General features: G+C 39.0%; 4 protein-coding genes across 4 annotated transcripts; 1 reads left to right on the plus strand and 3 right to left on the minus strand.

Annotated features, from left to right (window-relative positions):
• The first annotated feature begins 581 nt into the window (after positions 1-581).
• On the plus strand, positions 582-4,450 carry LOC119498162 (UDP-glucuronosyltransferase 1A1-like). Its single transcript, XM_037786731.1, is given in 10 exon segments — positions 582-1,660; positions 1,662-1,802; positions 2,029-2,092; positions 2,181-2,329; positions 2,530-2,657; positions 2,878-2,971; positions 3,295-3,420; positions 3,518-3,605; positions 3,708-3,927; positions 4,096-4,450. Coding segments are annotated over 10 exon segments (1,653 nt in total). The 5' UTR covers positions 582-1,288; the 3' UTR covers positions 4,367-4,450.
• Positions 4,451-4,511: 61 nt separating this feature from the next.
• Positions 4,512-7,277, minus strand: ndufb3 (NADH:ubiquinone oxidoreductase subunit B3). Its single transcript, XM_037786769.1, has 3 exons — positions 7,137-7,277; positions 4,855-4,983; positions 4,512-4,751 (listed from the first exon to the last, which is right to left on the minus strand). The coding sequence occupies exons 2-3, from the start codon at positions 4,980-4,982 to the stop codon at positions 4,601-4,603; spliced, it is 279 nt and encodes a 92-aa protein (XP_037642697.1). The 5' UTR covers position 4,983; positions 7,137-7,277; the 3' UTR covers positions 4,512-4,600.
• A 1,175-nt stretch (positions 7,278-8,452) lies between these two features.
• Positions 8,453-11,548, minus strand: pecr (peroxisomal trans-2-enoyl-CoA reductase). The gene is made up of 8 exons (XM_037786760.1): positions 11,377-11,548; positions 10,149-10,282; positions 9,892-10,057; positions 9,725-9,806; positions 9,548-9,644; positions 9,353-9,463; positions 8,893-9,004; positions 8,453-8,791 (listed from the first exon to the last, which is right to left on the minus strand). Exons 1-8 carry the CDS (start codon positions 11,486-11,488, stop codon positions 8,709-8,711), a joined length of 897 nt encoding a protein of 298 aa, XP_037642688.1. The 5' UTR covers positions 11,489-11,548; the 3' UTR covers positions 8,453-8,708.
• A 1,435-nt stretch (positions 11,549-12,983) lies between these two features.
• On the minus strand, positions 12,984-16,191 carry rpl37a (ribosomal protein L37a). Its single transcript, XM_037786768.1, has 4 exons — positions 16,091-16,191; positions 14,842-14,970; positions 14,630-14,712; positions 12,984-13,146 (listed from the first exon to the last, which is right to left on the minus strand). Exons 1-4 carry the CDS (start codon positions 16,091-16,093, stop codon positions 13,083-13,085), a joined length of 279 nt encoding a protein of 92 aa, XP_037642696.1. The 5' UTR covers positions 16,094-16,191; the 3' UTR covers positions 12,984-13,082.
• Positions 16,192-16,523: the final 332 nt, after the last annotated feature.

Genomic DNA, 16,523 nt, shown 5'->3' on the forward strand with positions numbered 1-16,523 from the left:
CACTCAATCCACAGGGAAATACACACAGCCTGTATTCAGAAACTCTGCATTTGAAACAAGCTGTCAGGATTTCTGCCCATTCGTGATGTCACGAATACACAATATTTAGACCCTTGACACAATTTTTTTACAAGTAAACATTCTAAATGTGTCCCAGTTTATTTCCTGGTTGCAGTGTATGTAAATAACATCAGAGCTCAAATAGCCAATGGGAGTGTGCAATATTGATGACATCACTGCAGCTCTTTTCTGATTGGTCAAACTGACTGAGTTACAACTAACCCAGTGTTACAAACCTCCCCGGTCTCCCCTACAGTAGGCTACTATTAGAAAGTATATCAAATATCTTGTGTAAGTACAGTTTTGGACCATACCTGAACATATGGAATAATGTCTAAATTAAATATTACTTGTGTTAGTTGAATTGGACTAAAGGAATTACTATTAATTTATCACCACATGCTTTACACATAGAGGTGGAGGACTTTTGAGTGAATTTTAAAGACAAAAGTGGAGATTTAATGGGTTTACTGCAGTACATATAAACACACTGTCTGGCAAAACACTGCTGTTTATAGAGGTCAAAACTCCAGCGACTCTTGTAGTATAAGGAACAACTGTATTGTCTGCTTAATGCGTTTTGGCTTTTGGTCTTCATCATGGTCATCATTGGCCTGAATGTCCTGGTGAAGGTCCTTGACCGAAACGTTGACTAATAAAGCAGAGAAAAGTGTGTGCGGGAGAAAGTCATTTTTTATTTGAAAAAGTACATATTGGAGGGGATCTACTCCCAGCACCACAAACAATTTTGAGAATGTGCATGTTTACCTCTCTTTGAACATCATTGGCCTGAAACCACGTGACCATTAACCCAGCCCATCTATGTGTGGGTGCCCTGTTTTTCCTGTTTATATCCCTCGTCTTCTACAAAACACTGCCATTTCCTCCACTGAACTCTCCCACAGTGACTCAGGTGCAGTATCGGTTGTGATTGCACACTTTCTTTTCTGTATGGGTGGCAATAAAGTAAATTACACATTAATGAAATCACTGGAAATCCAACTGTCAGCCGCTGAGGACTGCAATTGCCGCTCTTGTTAAAGCGAGGACTTTGAACACAAACAACTCTGCAACCCAGATAGAGAAACCTGAAGAGCAGGAATGACATACAGGAGTATTCAAAGCACAGAGAAAGGGGGCGTTTTCTTTGTCCATTTTTCCTTACATTGCCTCACACTTTCTTCTGTGTTGGATTCAGTGAGGCTGCAGACACAGAGCAAAGAGAACAATGTGGAAAGCAGCGATGTCCGTGTTCCTGCTGCTAAACATGGCTATGCAGGTGATCGGTGCTGTAGATGGGACGAGGGGGCCAGAGGTGAAGGCGAAGACAGAGGAGGCTGAAGCCACCAACGCCGTTCCTGCAAGTGACGCTTCTCCTTCGGGTTTCTCGGGCAACCTGCTGGTCATACCTATGGATGGGAGTCACTGGGTGACTGTAAAGGCCATAGCCCAAGAAATAGGTCGCCGTGGACACCGGGTCACCGTGGTGATACCGGAGGTCAGCATACGGATGGGTCCAGGGAAACACTACGAAACCGTGACCCATCCTGTTCCTTACGACAAGGCTTTCATTGACTCTGTCATATCCTCGAACAAGGACCCCCCTGCAACAATCAGCACAGTCTTTCACGGAGAAGATAAGCAAAAAATTCACACAAATCCAGAGAATAGCAGGCTTAATCCACAGCGGAGCAGAGGCCCTACTGTTCAATGCCAGTCTGATCTCACATCTGGCACAGCAGGTGAGTGCAAATACAGAGGTTGAACACAACATCAGGATCATGTGCAAAATCTAATACAATTCAATACAAAAGCCTTGCATTATACCGTATACTGAATTTGTGAGGCATTTGTTGAGATTATGTCTACTACTCTTGTACTACCTTTTGGGGCTGTGTATTGGATTGCTAAATACAGTAGTGTGTTTGTGTCATTGTGTACAATGTTTTGCACCTTTTCACTCTGCAGAACTTTGATGCCGTCCTAACAGACCCCATGGTGCCCACTGGCTCACTGATAGCTCGGAAATTTGGTGAGGTCTGCCACACTCGGATTATCTGTGCTCTAATACAGTACGTCTGCACATTTTCTCACCAGTCATACATGAAATAACTTTTCAGGACTCCCTACTATAAATGTGCTGAGGGCAATTCCATGTTACTTGGATATGAAGGCTGCAGGCTGCCCCGCCCCACCCTCATATGTTCCCCGCTTCTTCACCGGAAACACAGACAGAATGAACTTCAAGCAGAGATTTTTCAACACTTTGGTGAGCACTTACAGCCAGTTGTGCATTATGCGTGAAGGATGGCCATGTTTCCATTCTGTAAAATGAACTCTACTCCAATTTATTAGGTAAAACACAGATTCTGTGTTGACCAAACTAATCATTTTACTTCACATAAACTTGGACTGCTTGAATGTTTTTTGTACATTCATTTATTGCTCTGTGGTGCCTCTGACCTACAGGTGACATTATTGGAGCCACTGCTATGCCGACTGTTCTTCTGGCGCTTTGATCAAATAGCCTATCAGTTCCTGGGAGAGGATGTGGGTGTAGCTGAAGTCCTGTCAGACTCTGCTATCTGGCTAATGAGGTAATATGTACAAAGGTTATATATTGATGTTTGGGAGTAGAATACAACCTAGATTGAAAAATGTATGTAGAAGTTCGTAGACTCACATGATAAACAACGGAGGGATAGTGCAAAGGTAATTTGACTGTTGATTTATACCACCTAATCTCACTGAAAGAAAACATATCTTAGATTCTTTGTCTCATATTCAGATACATATTGTGATGCTGTGTTTAAACAGGTTAGACTTCACACTGGAGTTCCCACGCCCTTTAATGCCTAATATAGTGCCAGTCGGTGGAATCAACTGCAACATGAGACACCCCCTGCCTGAGGTAAGGCCCGTCGAACATATTTCATCATAGTTTAACGAAATTAACACTGCAGCTGACCAATCAGAGCAGACTGGGCTTTTCGGGAGGGGAGGGGAGATCAGGAGCTCAAACAGAGCGTTTCAGACAGAGGGTGAAAAGAGGTGCTGCAGCACAGCCGGTACGACAAGAATAACGTTTTTTTTTAACATGAAAGCGTTTAAACATGTTCTAGTAGAAACCCAAAATACCAATACGCACCTGAAAATATGCATAATAGGTCCTCTTTAATGCAGGGAGATAAAAATGCTTGCTGGACCCTAGTGTATGTGTATTTGTTTTTGCAGGATCTGGAGTCCTGGGTGGCAGGAGAACATGGGTTTGTAGTGTTCACTCTGGGCACTATGGTGTCAGACCTGCCAGAAGAGACAACCTCCGTCTTCCTAGAGGCCTTTAGACAGATTCCACAGAAAGTACAGGAATATATATCAACATATATGACAATCCATTTTAAATTATACATCAATGAATCAAAAAAAGCAATAAAAGACACTTATCTTCTTTTGTTAGGTAATATGGAGGCACACTGGGAAGGTTCCCGACAACGTCCCGGAAAATGTGAAGCTGATGAAATGGGTGCCTCAGAATGACCTGCTGGGTAAATCCACCGCTAGCACATCCTGAAATGTGGAGCTCACGACTCAAAACTGACCAACGGTGTGTCACGTAACATAATATCTGATATCTTTGTGTGTGTTAGCACACCCTGGAGCCCGGGCTTTCATCACTCACGCTGGCTCGCATGGTCTCTTTGAGGGACTGTGTCACGCTATTCCCATGGTGATGGTGCCAATTGGGGGGGACCAGCCTGACAACGCGCAGAGGATTGCGAGCAGGGAAGCCGGAGTGGTGTTGGATATTTATTCGATCACTACAGAAAACCTTCTTTGGGGACTGAATGAGGTCATCAATGACACCAGGTGAGGGGGGGGGGGGGTCAGATGGTCGCTCACAATTATCTCATTAAAAAGAAGCTCCTTAAATCTTAGTGCTGATGATGATCAAAATATAAAAGAATCTGCTTTTCATACCATCTACTTCTCTATGTTGTATTCTTCAACTCTTGCCATCAATCTGTTTATATCCAGGTATAAAGAGAACATGCAGAAGCTCTCGGCTCTCCATAAAGACCGGCCTATTGACCCACTCGACCTTTCAGTGTACTGGACAGAATTTGTGATGCGGCACAAAGGGGCAAAACATCTCAGAGCTGCTGTCCATGACCTCAACTGGCTCCAGTACTACTGCCTGGATGTCATAGCGCTACTGGCTACTGTGGTGCTGGTTTTCGTAATACTGACAGTAAAATGCTTGAAACTATGCCTCCGGAAACTGAGCAGGAAGAGGAAGAACGACTGACCTGGTGCTACCTTCATCTCAGCAATAACACTATGTCAAGGGAGATTTAAAAAAACATCATTGTCATTAAAATATGAATGCAAAGTTAAGTTTGTTTATGGTTTTCTAGATGTGACCGGGTTTATGAAGAATAAGGGAAACCATGCAGTGATCAAAACAAATATTTAATAAACAGAAAATACAGAATATTATTAGACTCCATTATGGTCTGGGCTTGAGGGACAATGATGAGCATTAGTGGCCGCCCTTCTTGGGTGGGAACAGGGCGTACTCTACAGCCAGAGCAACAGTAAAGGCGGCAAAGCCCCACTTGAATCCTCTCAGCAGCACATCAGACAGAGGCACACTGCGAGCGAAGCCGCCCATGTATCTCCACGCCTCGTTGCTGCAGAGCGAGAGTGGCAGGAGAGAAAGATAGAGAGGAAGCAAGGTCAGGAATAAGAAGGACTTAAATATCAACTATATTTCATGCAGGTAGAAATACTGACCGTGCCCACGGGTCCTTGAGGCCCCGGGCTGCCAGCCTCTGCTGTGTGAACTCCATTGGTGTTCCCTCTGTCTTCCACTGCCGCCAGTCTGGCATGGACGTCTTGTTGTGGCCGTGGTCACCTCCCATGCTGAAAACAGATACGGATATACGATTATATATAATTACTAGGGCTGTCAATTGATTACAAATATTGAATCGCGATTAATCGCATGATTGTCCATAGTTAATTACGTCCTGATGTTTTTTAGTTCCATATGATACCAGTATCTTCACTCTAGCTTTAAAGTTTTAAAACTCTTTGGTTTCCATCTCTGTTTACGTTTATAATGTACATGTAGCTTGGACATTTTTTCAAATGTGTTTTACTGTGAAGGGTCGTGGACATACTGTATCTTCAAAGATAAACTATGTTTTGGTGATCAAAGAGTTCATTTTGACCAAAGCTGCAGCTTATTTCTGCCATGTAAACGTAATCACCTGTGCAAAAGGCTCATACATTAAAATGATGATTAGTACAACTTTGTTTTACTTCCAAACACATTTTAATGCTCAATGTATAAACAGACATGTAAAACTATGCCACTGGTTATACATTATGAGGTGAAGGTATTTAGCACCTGTCCTTATGGAAGTTAATCATGTTCAAGTTTAGTTTATTGATCACATACACACTGACATGGCAGTGAGATTCTTTGTTCCTGTTTGTTACTGTCTCATCCCTGTATAATAGACAATCGATCAATCAATCAATTGAATAACAATAATGAAGTAAAATATAATCATCATTATAAACATTATAAATATATATAAAATATGAGGTAGGGAATACATACACAATTATAAAATAAATATAAGAGAACATACATAATATGCATGGCTGCTGTCTAACTGTCTATTGTAATACACCAGTTCACATTCAATTGGTTTAAACACATATTCTTGGTATTTTAGGTCTCTCAGGACTATATACAAGTTGACCCTAAATCTAAGTTTATACACTAAAGCTAAACCAATCAAAGCACTCTATAACATACCTAATTACAACCACTAATGTCACATCATACAGACATATACTTTATAATAAACTGTCCTTATTCTTTTTTTTTCTTGCATTTGTTTTCATTATTGTTTTTGTTTTTTTCCACAATATTTTTATTATGCTTTTAAACACAAACACCGACAAAACCAACAATAAATCAGCACACATTGGTCACAATAACTAAACACCAGATTTAGATCCCTAACACACAGTATACATAGCACCTAATATACTCAAAGAGATGATTGTACACAATCACATATGTATTTGAAAAATCAAAGCATCTATGTATGTGTATGTATAGGGATAAGGAGGCGCTCAGTCAGTTACAATTTATCGCAGTCGACACTGATGCAACAAAACATTTTAAGAAAAATAAGAAAACAAAATAAATAAGTCAACAAATAAATATCTCGCCCTACGACCCAAAAATGTCCCTTTGGCGAATTTTCAATATTGCAATCTATCAGACCCTTTAGTTCAAGTGTTTTCACCAACATCTTATGAAGTCTTAAAGAAATCATTTTACATTTAAATCTGTATGTTAGATATTCCATTGATATTAGCTCAAATATCAGTTTATACCACTCCACAACTGCTGGTGTTTTTTTTTTTTTGTTTGTTTGTTTTTCCACTAATATGTTCATTGGGTTATTATCCTTATTGTATTTGTGAAAATAGGAAAACCCAATGTTTTCATTATTGTTGAAACCACATCAATCAAACCCTGGCACAATTAGCTTTATTGATATTTTTGTTTGATGTTTTGTGTACTTTTCCTAATAAACAGCTAAAGAAAACAAACCTGCTGACATTAAACCTGCTGACATTAAACCTGCTGACATTAAACCTGCTGACATTAAACCTGCTGACATTAAACCTGCTGAAGCTCACTGGTGTTCAACGTTATTCAACATTTGCCACAAGCCTCACGTTATCAGTGGCTGGCTATCTTAATCCACTCACTGTTATTGATTACATTGATTACACAGCTAACGTACCTACCTTAAATAAAGCCTCCCTTCCTACTCAATTAATCTGATTATTGATTAAGTGCAGACAAACTGCTGTGTCGCAAACCTCAGCTAACATCACGTTATCTCGCTACATACATACAACTGAAGCATTTTGTCCTAAGACACAGTATGTACACCTTCATATGTGTTAGATAGCGTTGTCAGACACTGTGAAACAGCAACAACAGAAATGTAAACTTGTATATAAAAGGTAAAACTCGGTACCTGACTGGTTTGTTGTGACCTCTGTTGCTGGACTGAAGGTTTGCGACAGCTACCGTTGTTTTACAGCAGAACTACGGCACAGCAATAGGGACAAAATACCAAAGCGTCGCTTTAAAGGAGAGGGTGTTTTGTGCAAAACAATATAACAGCAGTGCAGCACTTTTATGCATCTAGTAACACTATTTACGTTTATTTATAGTTGTAATATCAGTTTGTTTATTTGTAAACTGACAGACTCTTAAACAGATAAATCATATAACACTCTCTCCCTCACAAAAAGTGCAATAAACAAGTGCAATACTTCAATCAATGCAATATGTGCAATATAAAAAAAAAATGCCTTTGCAATATTTTTATAGTATGCAACCTCTACTGCTCCCATATATATATATATATGTATGTATATATATACATACATATATATATATATACATACATATATACATACATATATATATACATACATATATATACATATATATATATACACACATATATATATATATGTGTGTATATATATATATGTATATATATATTGCTTCTATAGTTACCATATACCAAGTACTTCCTTTATTATTATACTGTATATTATTTGTAAATACACTATTATTTTTATTTTATTATTTTTTTGCTACTTAACTTACTGTTTTCTTAATGGAGCTTCCCAGCAAAAAGTATTTCACACGATTGTACTTGTATAACCGGTGTGACAATAAACATCTTGAATCTTGAAACCGTAAGGAAGTATCTGTTTCAGCATTACAAAATAAAATGCAATATTATTAATCTGTATATTTACTCCACATATTCATTACTGTTCAGGACCACAAGGGATCACAAGATGCTATCCTAATGTAAATACTTATTCAACTATCAACCTCCCGAGGTTGATGATTAGACTATTTTAATAGTCTACAGGCATTAATGACAAAAACATTTTATTTGTCCTTTATTATTCAAAGATTTTTAATTTCAATAACAAAGAACTTAAAAATTACAAAACAAAGGAAGCATGTTACGTTAAGATATTAAAGTAACAATTACTGTACATCAAAGACAGTCAATGTCAATCATCCATCATCACCATAGGAGCCGAGGCCAAGGTCCAGGCTAAAAACTAAAGGTGATCTTGCTTTTGACATTATAGTTCATGATTTTGAAACAGCCCCAGGGACACAAAATCAGTGCAATTTAAAAAAAAAAAATCATTGCCATTTCCTGTGTTGCTTCTGTCTTTTGTCTCCATTCGTAGCACTTATGTTAAAAAAAGCACTGTATGTTTACTAACCAACTTACAAAGGCAATGGAAAATATATTCTACATACTGTACATTTCAACAGTTTGTCACAACTAATTATCCAAGAAATTAATCAGACACACGTGTTACTATTAATTACATACAATTATGTACATTATTTGCAATAATAAATCACAGCGTCTCATAACCAGGCCACTATGGTGTCTTGTTTCTTTGACAGTGCTTGTGGTTCCTGTACAGCTCAGTGTCCATGATGCTTATTGGCCAAGTGTGTGTGTTTATACACTGGGCTCAGACTATGACACAAAAGTGAATTAGAGTTTGCTTTTTGGGTTGAGCAGCTCCTTCATAGCGTCCAAGTTCTCCCCCTCTGGAGCCTCCGGCCATGCACTGTGGTCTGGAGACAAACACACAAGAATTTAGCATACTCTATATAGTATGCTGTATAGTAAATACCGTAAAGACCGACATGCGGATGCTTCAGCAAGATGTACGTACCGGGTATCTCCCACGGGGAGTTGTACAGACTCTGTCCAGCATCAACCCTCAGGGTGGCTCCGGAGATGAAGGAGGCAGCGGGAGAGAGCAGGAAACACACTGCTGATGAGATCTGAACATAGAAACACAATTAAAACAAACAAACAGAAGAAATCACTACAGTCTATGACACTGCAACAAAGCAACAGACACAAAGCACATACTCTGCATCTATTGCTCTCGATTACCAGTTATTTTCTATTTAAATCAACTGAAACTTCTCCCGTGTTGCCAAGCGTGTAGGAAAACTACATTGACTGCCTAGTGTGTAACGACCGACACCCCAGGGCGAGTGCTATCCAAATTATAACAGTCCACCCTATTTTTCATGCATACTTAAAAATTTAAATAACAAAGCTGCTCTGAGTTTCATGAGTGCCTTTCCTCGGGGTATTGTGGGTGTCACTACACGGTTACACACCTCTTCTGGTACTCCCAGCCTCTTTGCAGGGCTAAATGGAATAGACATCTTGAAAAGACTTGGTCCCAGCTCCTTGTAGTTCTCCATTGCAGTTTTGGAAAAGATTGTGCCCTGCAACCAGACAAATGCACAGATTTGAAATTACAACATAATTAAAAACCTCCAACACTTAATCTGCACTAATTGTGACCTTACAGGTGCAACAGAGTTGACTCTGACTCCTGAGGTTGCCCACTCGATTGCCAGAGTCTTTGTTAAGTTGTCCACCGCTGCCCTCGCTGCACCTGTGTGGCTGTGAGGGAGAGGAGATTTCAACAAAAGGGTGTGCGAGTTGTAAATTCACGTGTGAATTTGGTGGGCGGTGCTGCTTACGCCATGCCTGGGAAGCCTTTCCACATGTCGGCAATGATGTTGACGATCACACCTCCGTGCTGTTTCATCCATGCGGTGTAGACTGCGTGGATAGAAGCGGCAACACAGTCACACTGAGAGCTTTAACAAACACACACTGAGCCGGTGTTAGTCTTTCTGCGTCTTACCCTGCTGGCAGCAGTGGAAGGTTCCAGTCAGGTTGGTGTCTATCACAGCTTTCCAGCCTTTAGAGGACATGTGTTCTGCCGGGCTGCTGAACTGACCTCCTCCGTTGTTCACCAGAAAGTCTATCCTGCCGTACTGCTTCAGCACTGACGACACAAGGTTGTTCACCTGCGGCACAAGGGGATCAAAACAGGCGTATAAGGTACCAACAACATCAGCATGAAGCAGATCCAGAGGGTGAATGTGTGTGGAGGCCCACCTCATCCTCGTTTCGGATGTTACATGGTAGAGGAGTGACAGACGCCGGGCTGGAGGCAGGGATTTTTTGTCTCATCTCTTGAGCTGCTGCCTGCAACCTCTCTGCCTTTCTACTGGAGATAACCACATTGCAACCTGGAGACAAAATAGTTAGCCATGACAAATCTATGATAATAGTACTGATAGTCTGTTCACTTTAAGATTACATTTGGGGTATGTGATGTGATTATTTGGAATGAGGTCGCCACAAGTCAGAGTCACTGAATGCTTGCTCCTGTGTGATTTCTCATGTTGATGACTCCAAAATAAAGATACATTAGTGGGTAACATCCAGGTCTGAGAAGTGAAGGCAATGTGGAAATGCCTTAAACTTGCATTCTTTCCAAAATTACTCAGCAAATCCAATAGCTAATGAGTTTAGCAGGGAAATGCTAATGCAAATGAGAAAGGATGTTGCCCTTTTAAATGCCTGATTAAAATCTGTAGACAATTCTTAATTCAATTTGTGAATCCGTTTATTTATTTCTCTTTTTAAACTGCGTTTTCAAATAGATTTGTAAATTCCATTAATAATTTATGAATTAATTAATGTATTTTTAAATGATGTACTTATTGATTGTTTTATGGTGTTTTTTTAAATCCCTTTTTTTTATTTGAACCATTTATTGATGAGTTATTTCATTTGTAAATTCTTCTTTATAATTCCCCAATAAAATGTCAAATAATTAATTACTTTGTAATTTAGTAAATTTAATTTGCAACAACAAATTTATTGACTATTTTCAGTTGTACAATTAGTTATTAATCCATTAGATGCTTTATTATTATTATTATTTATTGTGGTCCTCCATTTTATTACCATTGACACTTTATTTTTTATCATATCAGGCCAACATATTAAAGTTATTCAGCCATGACAAACACAAAGGTCTCCAGTTAGTGAAATTCAAGGGGGGCAGAGAATATGTCCAGGTGTTGCACTAAATTCTGTGACCCAGGGTATTTATGCTGCACTACCACACACTGTAAACGTGTTTTTAAATCATATTTTCACATACTTGACTTTGCTTTACCAAACATTGCACCTCCACAGTGCTTCAACAGTGTCACACTTTTCAAGGTCTTTGCAGGTCTGGTTTGAACCTGTCTTCTTCTATCTGTGTCAAAGTGCACTTGTTGTCAGTCAGCTGCTGTTCACCTCAAACTGCTCTAAACTCTTCATCACTCACCCAGCTCCAGCAGCTCTGCAGAGATAGCTTTACCGATACCGGTCCCACCGCCTGTTACTATTGCAACTTTATGGTTGAACAAACCCGGTCTGAAAACACTGGACGCAGCCATTCTTGTCTTCTTGAACCCACTGAAGCAAAAGCCTGTAATAATATATCAATAGGGAAAGCACGACACTTTGCGACCTGCTGGACGCTTTACGGCAGATGTTGTATTTGGTGTTTCATTGCTGCCACCTTCAGGAAGTTAAATGTGTTAAAAACAAAACAGGGTAATATTTTCTCAATACATGTGGACACTGTACTTGTTAATAAACAATTGGTGAATTTTATGTTTGTTTTTTACTTTTTCCAAAATTTCAGTTGTTACTTATTTAGTCATGAGTGATGTGATTGAGAAATAATTCAGATTTTAAACCAGGTTTTCTGTGCCTCTATTCTATTTATATATATTACTGAGATGTGTTTCATTCTAAATCTTATTGGACAAGTTACTCCTGATACTAGCCGGCAAACCGTTTTGTTTAGAATCATAACTATTTAAAAAATACAGATAGTTTAACAGTTAAATAGAATTAAAAAGTTGAATACCTATAAATTATGTATTTTTTTAAATGCCCCTGCACATCATCTCGAAGTTGTATTTTTCCACATTTATTTTACTAATGTGTTGTTTGTAGGTACCAGTATGTTTATTCACACGTGCTGAAGATCAATAAAGATTTTAAAAATATATCTAAAAAATAAAACCTCTGTATCTCCTTTGCGTCCAAGTGACGGTATACAAAATCCACTGTAATATACAGTATTTATGGAACCATCTCATCCCATATAGTACCAGTTATAAAAAAAATTCACAGCAGACTGACCACTGCAGGAAGTACACAGGCTCCACGGTCCTCACAACAGCGACGTTGGCGTTAACCTGTCTTTGCTTTTATTGTTATTGTGTGTTGTATGGATTGCTATTTTGTTCATCATATTTAATGTTGACTACTACTGACTTAATGGCCCCTCAGGGACATTAAGGCTTTACTCTACAACACCAGATGTAAGTCACTTCTGATACATGGAATGCAGATACTATGGGAAGTCAAAATATCTGCTATGAAAAAGGTATATATTCCACATTAAGCTCTGCCCAAGTATTAACCAAATTACTGTTTATGTCAATTTACAAGCATTATTGGACCATTCAATGAAATGTTTTCACCTTCTGCTCCAGAGTCGGCAGTATTATTTCATTTGCTGTGCACTCAAATAGCCTAAGGGAACTGTGGCCGAGGAATGGAGTTCAAACTTAAAGCCTCATTGTCCATAGGCGATAATAGAACATACTTCTAACTGCAGTATCAGAGTGAAACCATCATCATCTGATTTGCTAAGATACAGTGCAGGCGTTTACTGCCAAGAAACTGTAGACCAGGAGAACCTGTCTCATGTTGTGGCACCATTAAATGCAAATCTACTAGGACACTTGTACTGATTTTGATGGTGCAACCTTCTCACTCTCAAGCAGGTTTGGGAAGACAGTTCTTGTAGTTACGGCCCACAAGTTTTGATTTCACTGCTACATTATAAAAACAGATGACCAAAGACACAAAGACTTCCGCTCCAGACTGATTTATTTGTAGATGTTGAGGCCATGTCCAGGTCGTTTAAATTATAGAAAAAGTCCCAAATCCACCAGTGATCATGGCACTGGTTTACTGGTCCTTCAACTCCTTCAGTCTCCTGATCGCAGACTTGACTGTGACAGCGGAAGTTGTGCTGCAAAAGACAAAACAAAAACATTACTTATAGTTTGTGTATATATTGTAATGAATATTCACAACTTCCACCGTCAGATATTCACATGCCATGTTTTTAACAGCTTGTCTTTCCTGAATTTAGAAAACAACTGTCAAGAAGAACCTTGCAGTTACTCCTCTTACAGTCATGTAAATAGATTTCTCATTATTCCTGCAGGTGTTTTAATTATTGGCTAATTACATGAAATAAAGTGATCTTGTGAACCAGTGTTAAATTTTTTTTCTTCTTCAAAATTGTGTCAATCTTTCAAATATTTAACACTTTTCTCCTTGATAATGCACTTCAACTCAAGAAAATGCAACACTTAGATTAAGGCAACAAATGTTTCTACTTGGGCCCTCGACACTCGGCCTTAAATTTAAGGTACCTCTGGAACACCTTCATAAACAGTATTCAGTATTAAGGGGAAAAAGCATTCCAGATAAGCCCTAACAGTGCATCAGCAAGTGGCTGTCTAAAATCTCAGAAATACTTTATTTGAACCCATTTAAGACTTGCTCTTTGATTTACTGACATTTAGGCGTTGAGGTATTTTGTGGTAGATCGGCACAGCCATCCAATCACTTTCCATATTGTGGTCTGGCAAGGCCATGGCTATTTTATTTAAATTAGGCTTTCCACTGGGTGATTTACAGTTCTCTCCATTTACACGTCGACATGAACCCTCCCTACATCTAATATGACAAATGTGACATTTGTGGGGCTGTTGTCAATTCCAATTTTAAATTGAAAAACTGTTGCAGCTGTTCTGGAAAAGTCAGATGTCCCCAAATTATTCAACAAAAATAGTTTCCAACAAAATGTGAGGGAAGAAATGCACCATGTAGCTGCTGGATCATGTTTCATATGCAAAACTAGGAAGTTACTATGGTGATAACATTCGCGGAATGTCTAAGAAAATCTGAGAGGGTTGATTCAATTGTTGAGTAGTTGGTTTCCATATGACCGGCAAATCTCTAGAGTTTACAAACTACAATCTGGCTGTGCAAGATTGATCAATATTGACCATAAGCTCTGCAAACAGATCTATTAGATGCTTTGACCATCAATGACAAATATCACATTTAAATACCACTGATTAGCATTGAAGCTTTGCATAATATTTAAACCCTAAGAGACATCCAGCTCTTTAGGTGAAAAACTGAATGACTGCTTGCTCCGTGGTTACACTTCCTTCTGTGTTCTGACCATTTAATGTCAAATAACGCAGCAAAACCCAGACATGATCCCAGTAGCAGGTAGAACTAATCCACGCTGGTGGTAATAATATGATTGTTGGTAGTAGTCCTTGGGCTTAGCAACAGCAGAAGATGCAGCCCTCAATTAACACATTTTATTAATGGATACAAACATATCCACAGCAACAATTTCTGTTTGGGTGACTACATGTTGCCAGATGAAGCTGGACGGTAGAATTACAGCAAAGCAAAAAGAAACCTACTTGTAAGTCCAGGCGCCTCCGGCCACTGTCTTCCTGCAGGACCCACAGTGCCAGATACCAACAGCCCTCCTCTTCATCTTGGTCTGTCAAGATAAATATAGCACATTAATAACAATTACAAAACAGGATCAGACAACATCCAAACATTGCTGCTTTTTGAATAAGATCGTGACTTCGTTGCAGCACAGGTGATTTCTAGAGTTTTTCCTTACCTTGCCACAGAAAGAGCAGGTGTATTTGGCGTGCTGGGAGATTTCAATTTTCTTGACCATCTTCCTCAGCGACGCGCCATAACGCGTGCCATATTTACCAACGATCCCCACCTTCTTGGTACGCTTGGCCTGTGGACAACATGAACACACAAATATGCAACATTAATGCAGCTGTACAGGCAATAACTGCTTTTACTCTTGTGTTGTTATATTCCATTATAGCTTCTATCCCAGCTTTTATTTTGAGCTTGTTTTTATTTTCTAATATTTAATGTTTTAATGTTCTTTTGCACTTTGTGGCAATGTTCTTGAATAAACTGGGACACATTTAGAGTGTTTACGTTTAAAATTGTGTAAATATTTGTGACATCACAAATGGACAGAAATCCTGACAGCTTGTTTCAAATGCAGAGTTTCTGAATACGGGCTGTGTGTATTTCCCTGTGGATGAGTGTTTTGATACTTTCACAGTATTTATATAGAACTTAAGCCTGCTTTATAATAAAAATACATGAAAATATCACTTTTTTGTTCAAGTAAAGCACTTTGAATTGCCCTGATGCTGAAATGTGCTCTACAGACAAAGCTGCCTTGCTGTGTTGCTAGAAGGGATAAAGGTGTGCCTTAAGAAGTGCTCCTACAGGACACTAAATCTTCTAGGTTATCTCGTATACAGAGCAAAATAGATAGTGGTGATACATTTTACACAAGGGGGACGACATCATGTCACATCCATGCAAATGTTCCAATACACGTTTTACACCATTAGGCTGAGAACCCAGTAGAAGCAGAGTGAATGAGTCAATGTGGTATAACCAGCTAGCCTAGCCTAGCTTCCTCTTAGCAAGCTAGCCACCTAGCTATCCAACTTAAACCAATTCAACACTGGACCAGGTTTAAATGCTACGGATTCTGTTGAGACATGAAGCACACCACTTCGTTTGTATTATCAGAACTGTAGGTCTTCTATAATGGCATGGAATGTTAAGTTTTAACGAACAGCAGCAGGCTAACATGAACCAGCCCGCCCGGTGCTTCAGTGAGGGTAGTAATGCTGGCAGCCATTTCTGTCTCAGTAGGACGTGAAAACATCGTTATAAGTGTTGAAACAATCACAAAATCAACACAAATAACGATCAAATAAAACAAATAAGGACTTCACGGAGCTTCTAAATATGTGATTATAGCATTTTAGAGCACAGGAATAGATAGATTGACACGGATTTGGAATGGGACATTCAAGGCTCACCATCGTTTCAGTGGAGACGTAGGTCCAAAGAGAGAGTGCACACTGCGCATGTGCGATTTACCCAGTCGGTTGCGCTGCATTGTGGGACTTTGAGTTTTCTACTACATACAATTAAAACTACTCTTATAAATTGGATAAAATACTACAGACGTTTGCAAAAAAAAGTGCAGCTTTATTGTATATTTTTTATTAAAACAAATATTGTTTTTTTTTTACATCATAGCTTTTGCATCTCTCTTAGCTAGACGACTTATACTTCTTAAATGGAAGGAGAGGTATCCTCCAACCTTTAGGACAGGGGTCAGCAACCTTTACTATCAAAAGAGACATTTTAGACAAAAAAGAAAAATCTGTCTGGAGCCGCAAAACATTTGAGCATTGTGATGAAGGTAACACAGTTTATAGTCTAAGTATATAGTATATAAGTCTAATG

The sequence above is a fragment of the Sebastes umbrosus genome, chromosome 12 (genome assembly GCF_015220745.1).
Source record: "Sebastes umbrosus isolate fSebUmb1 chromosome 12, fSebUmb1.pri, whole genome shotgun sequence".
Taxonomy (NCBI): domain Eukaryota; kingdom Metazoa; phylum Chordata; class Actinopteri; order Perciformes; family Sebastidae; genus Sebastes; species Sebastes umbrosus.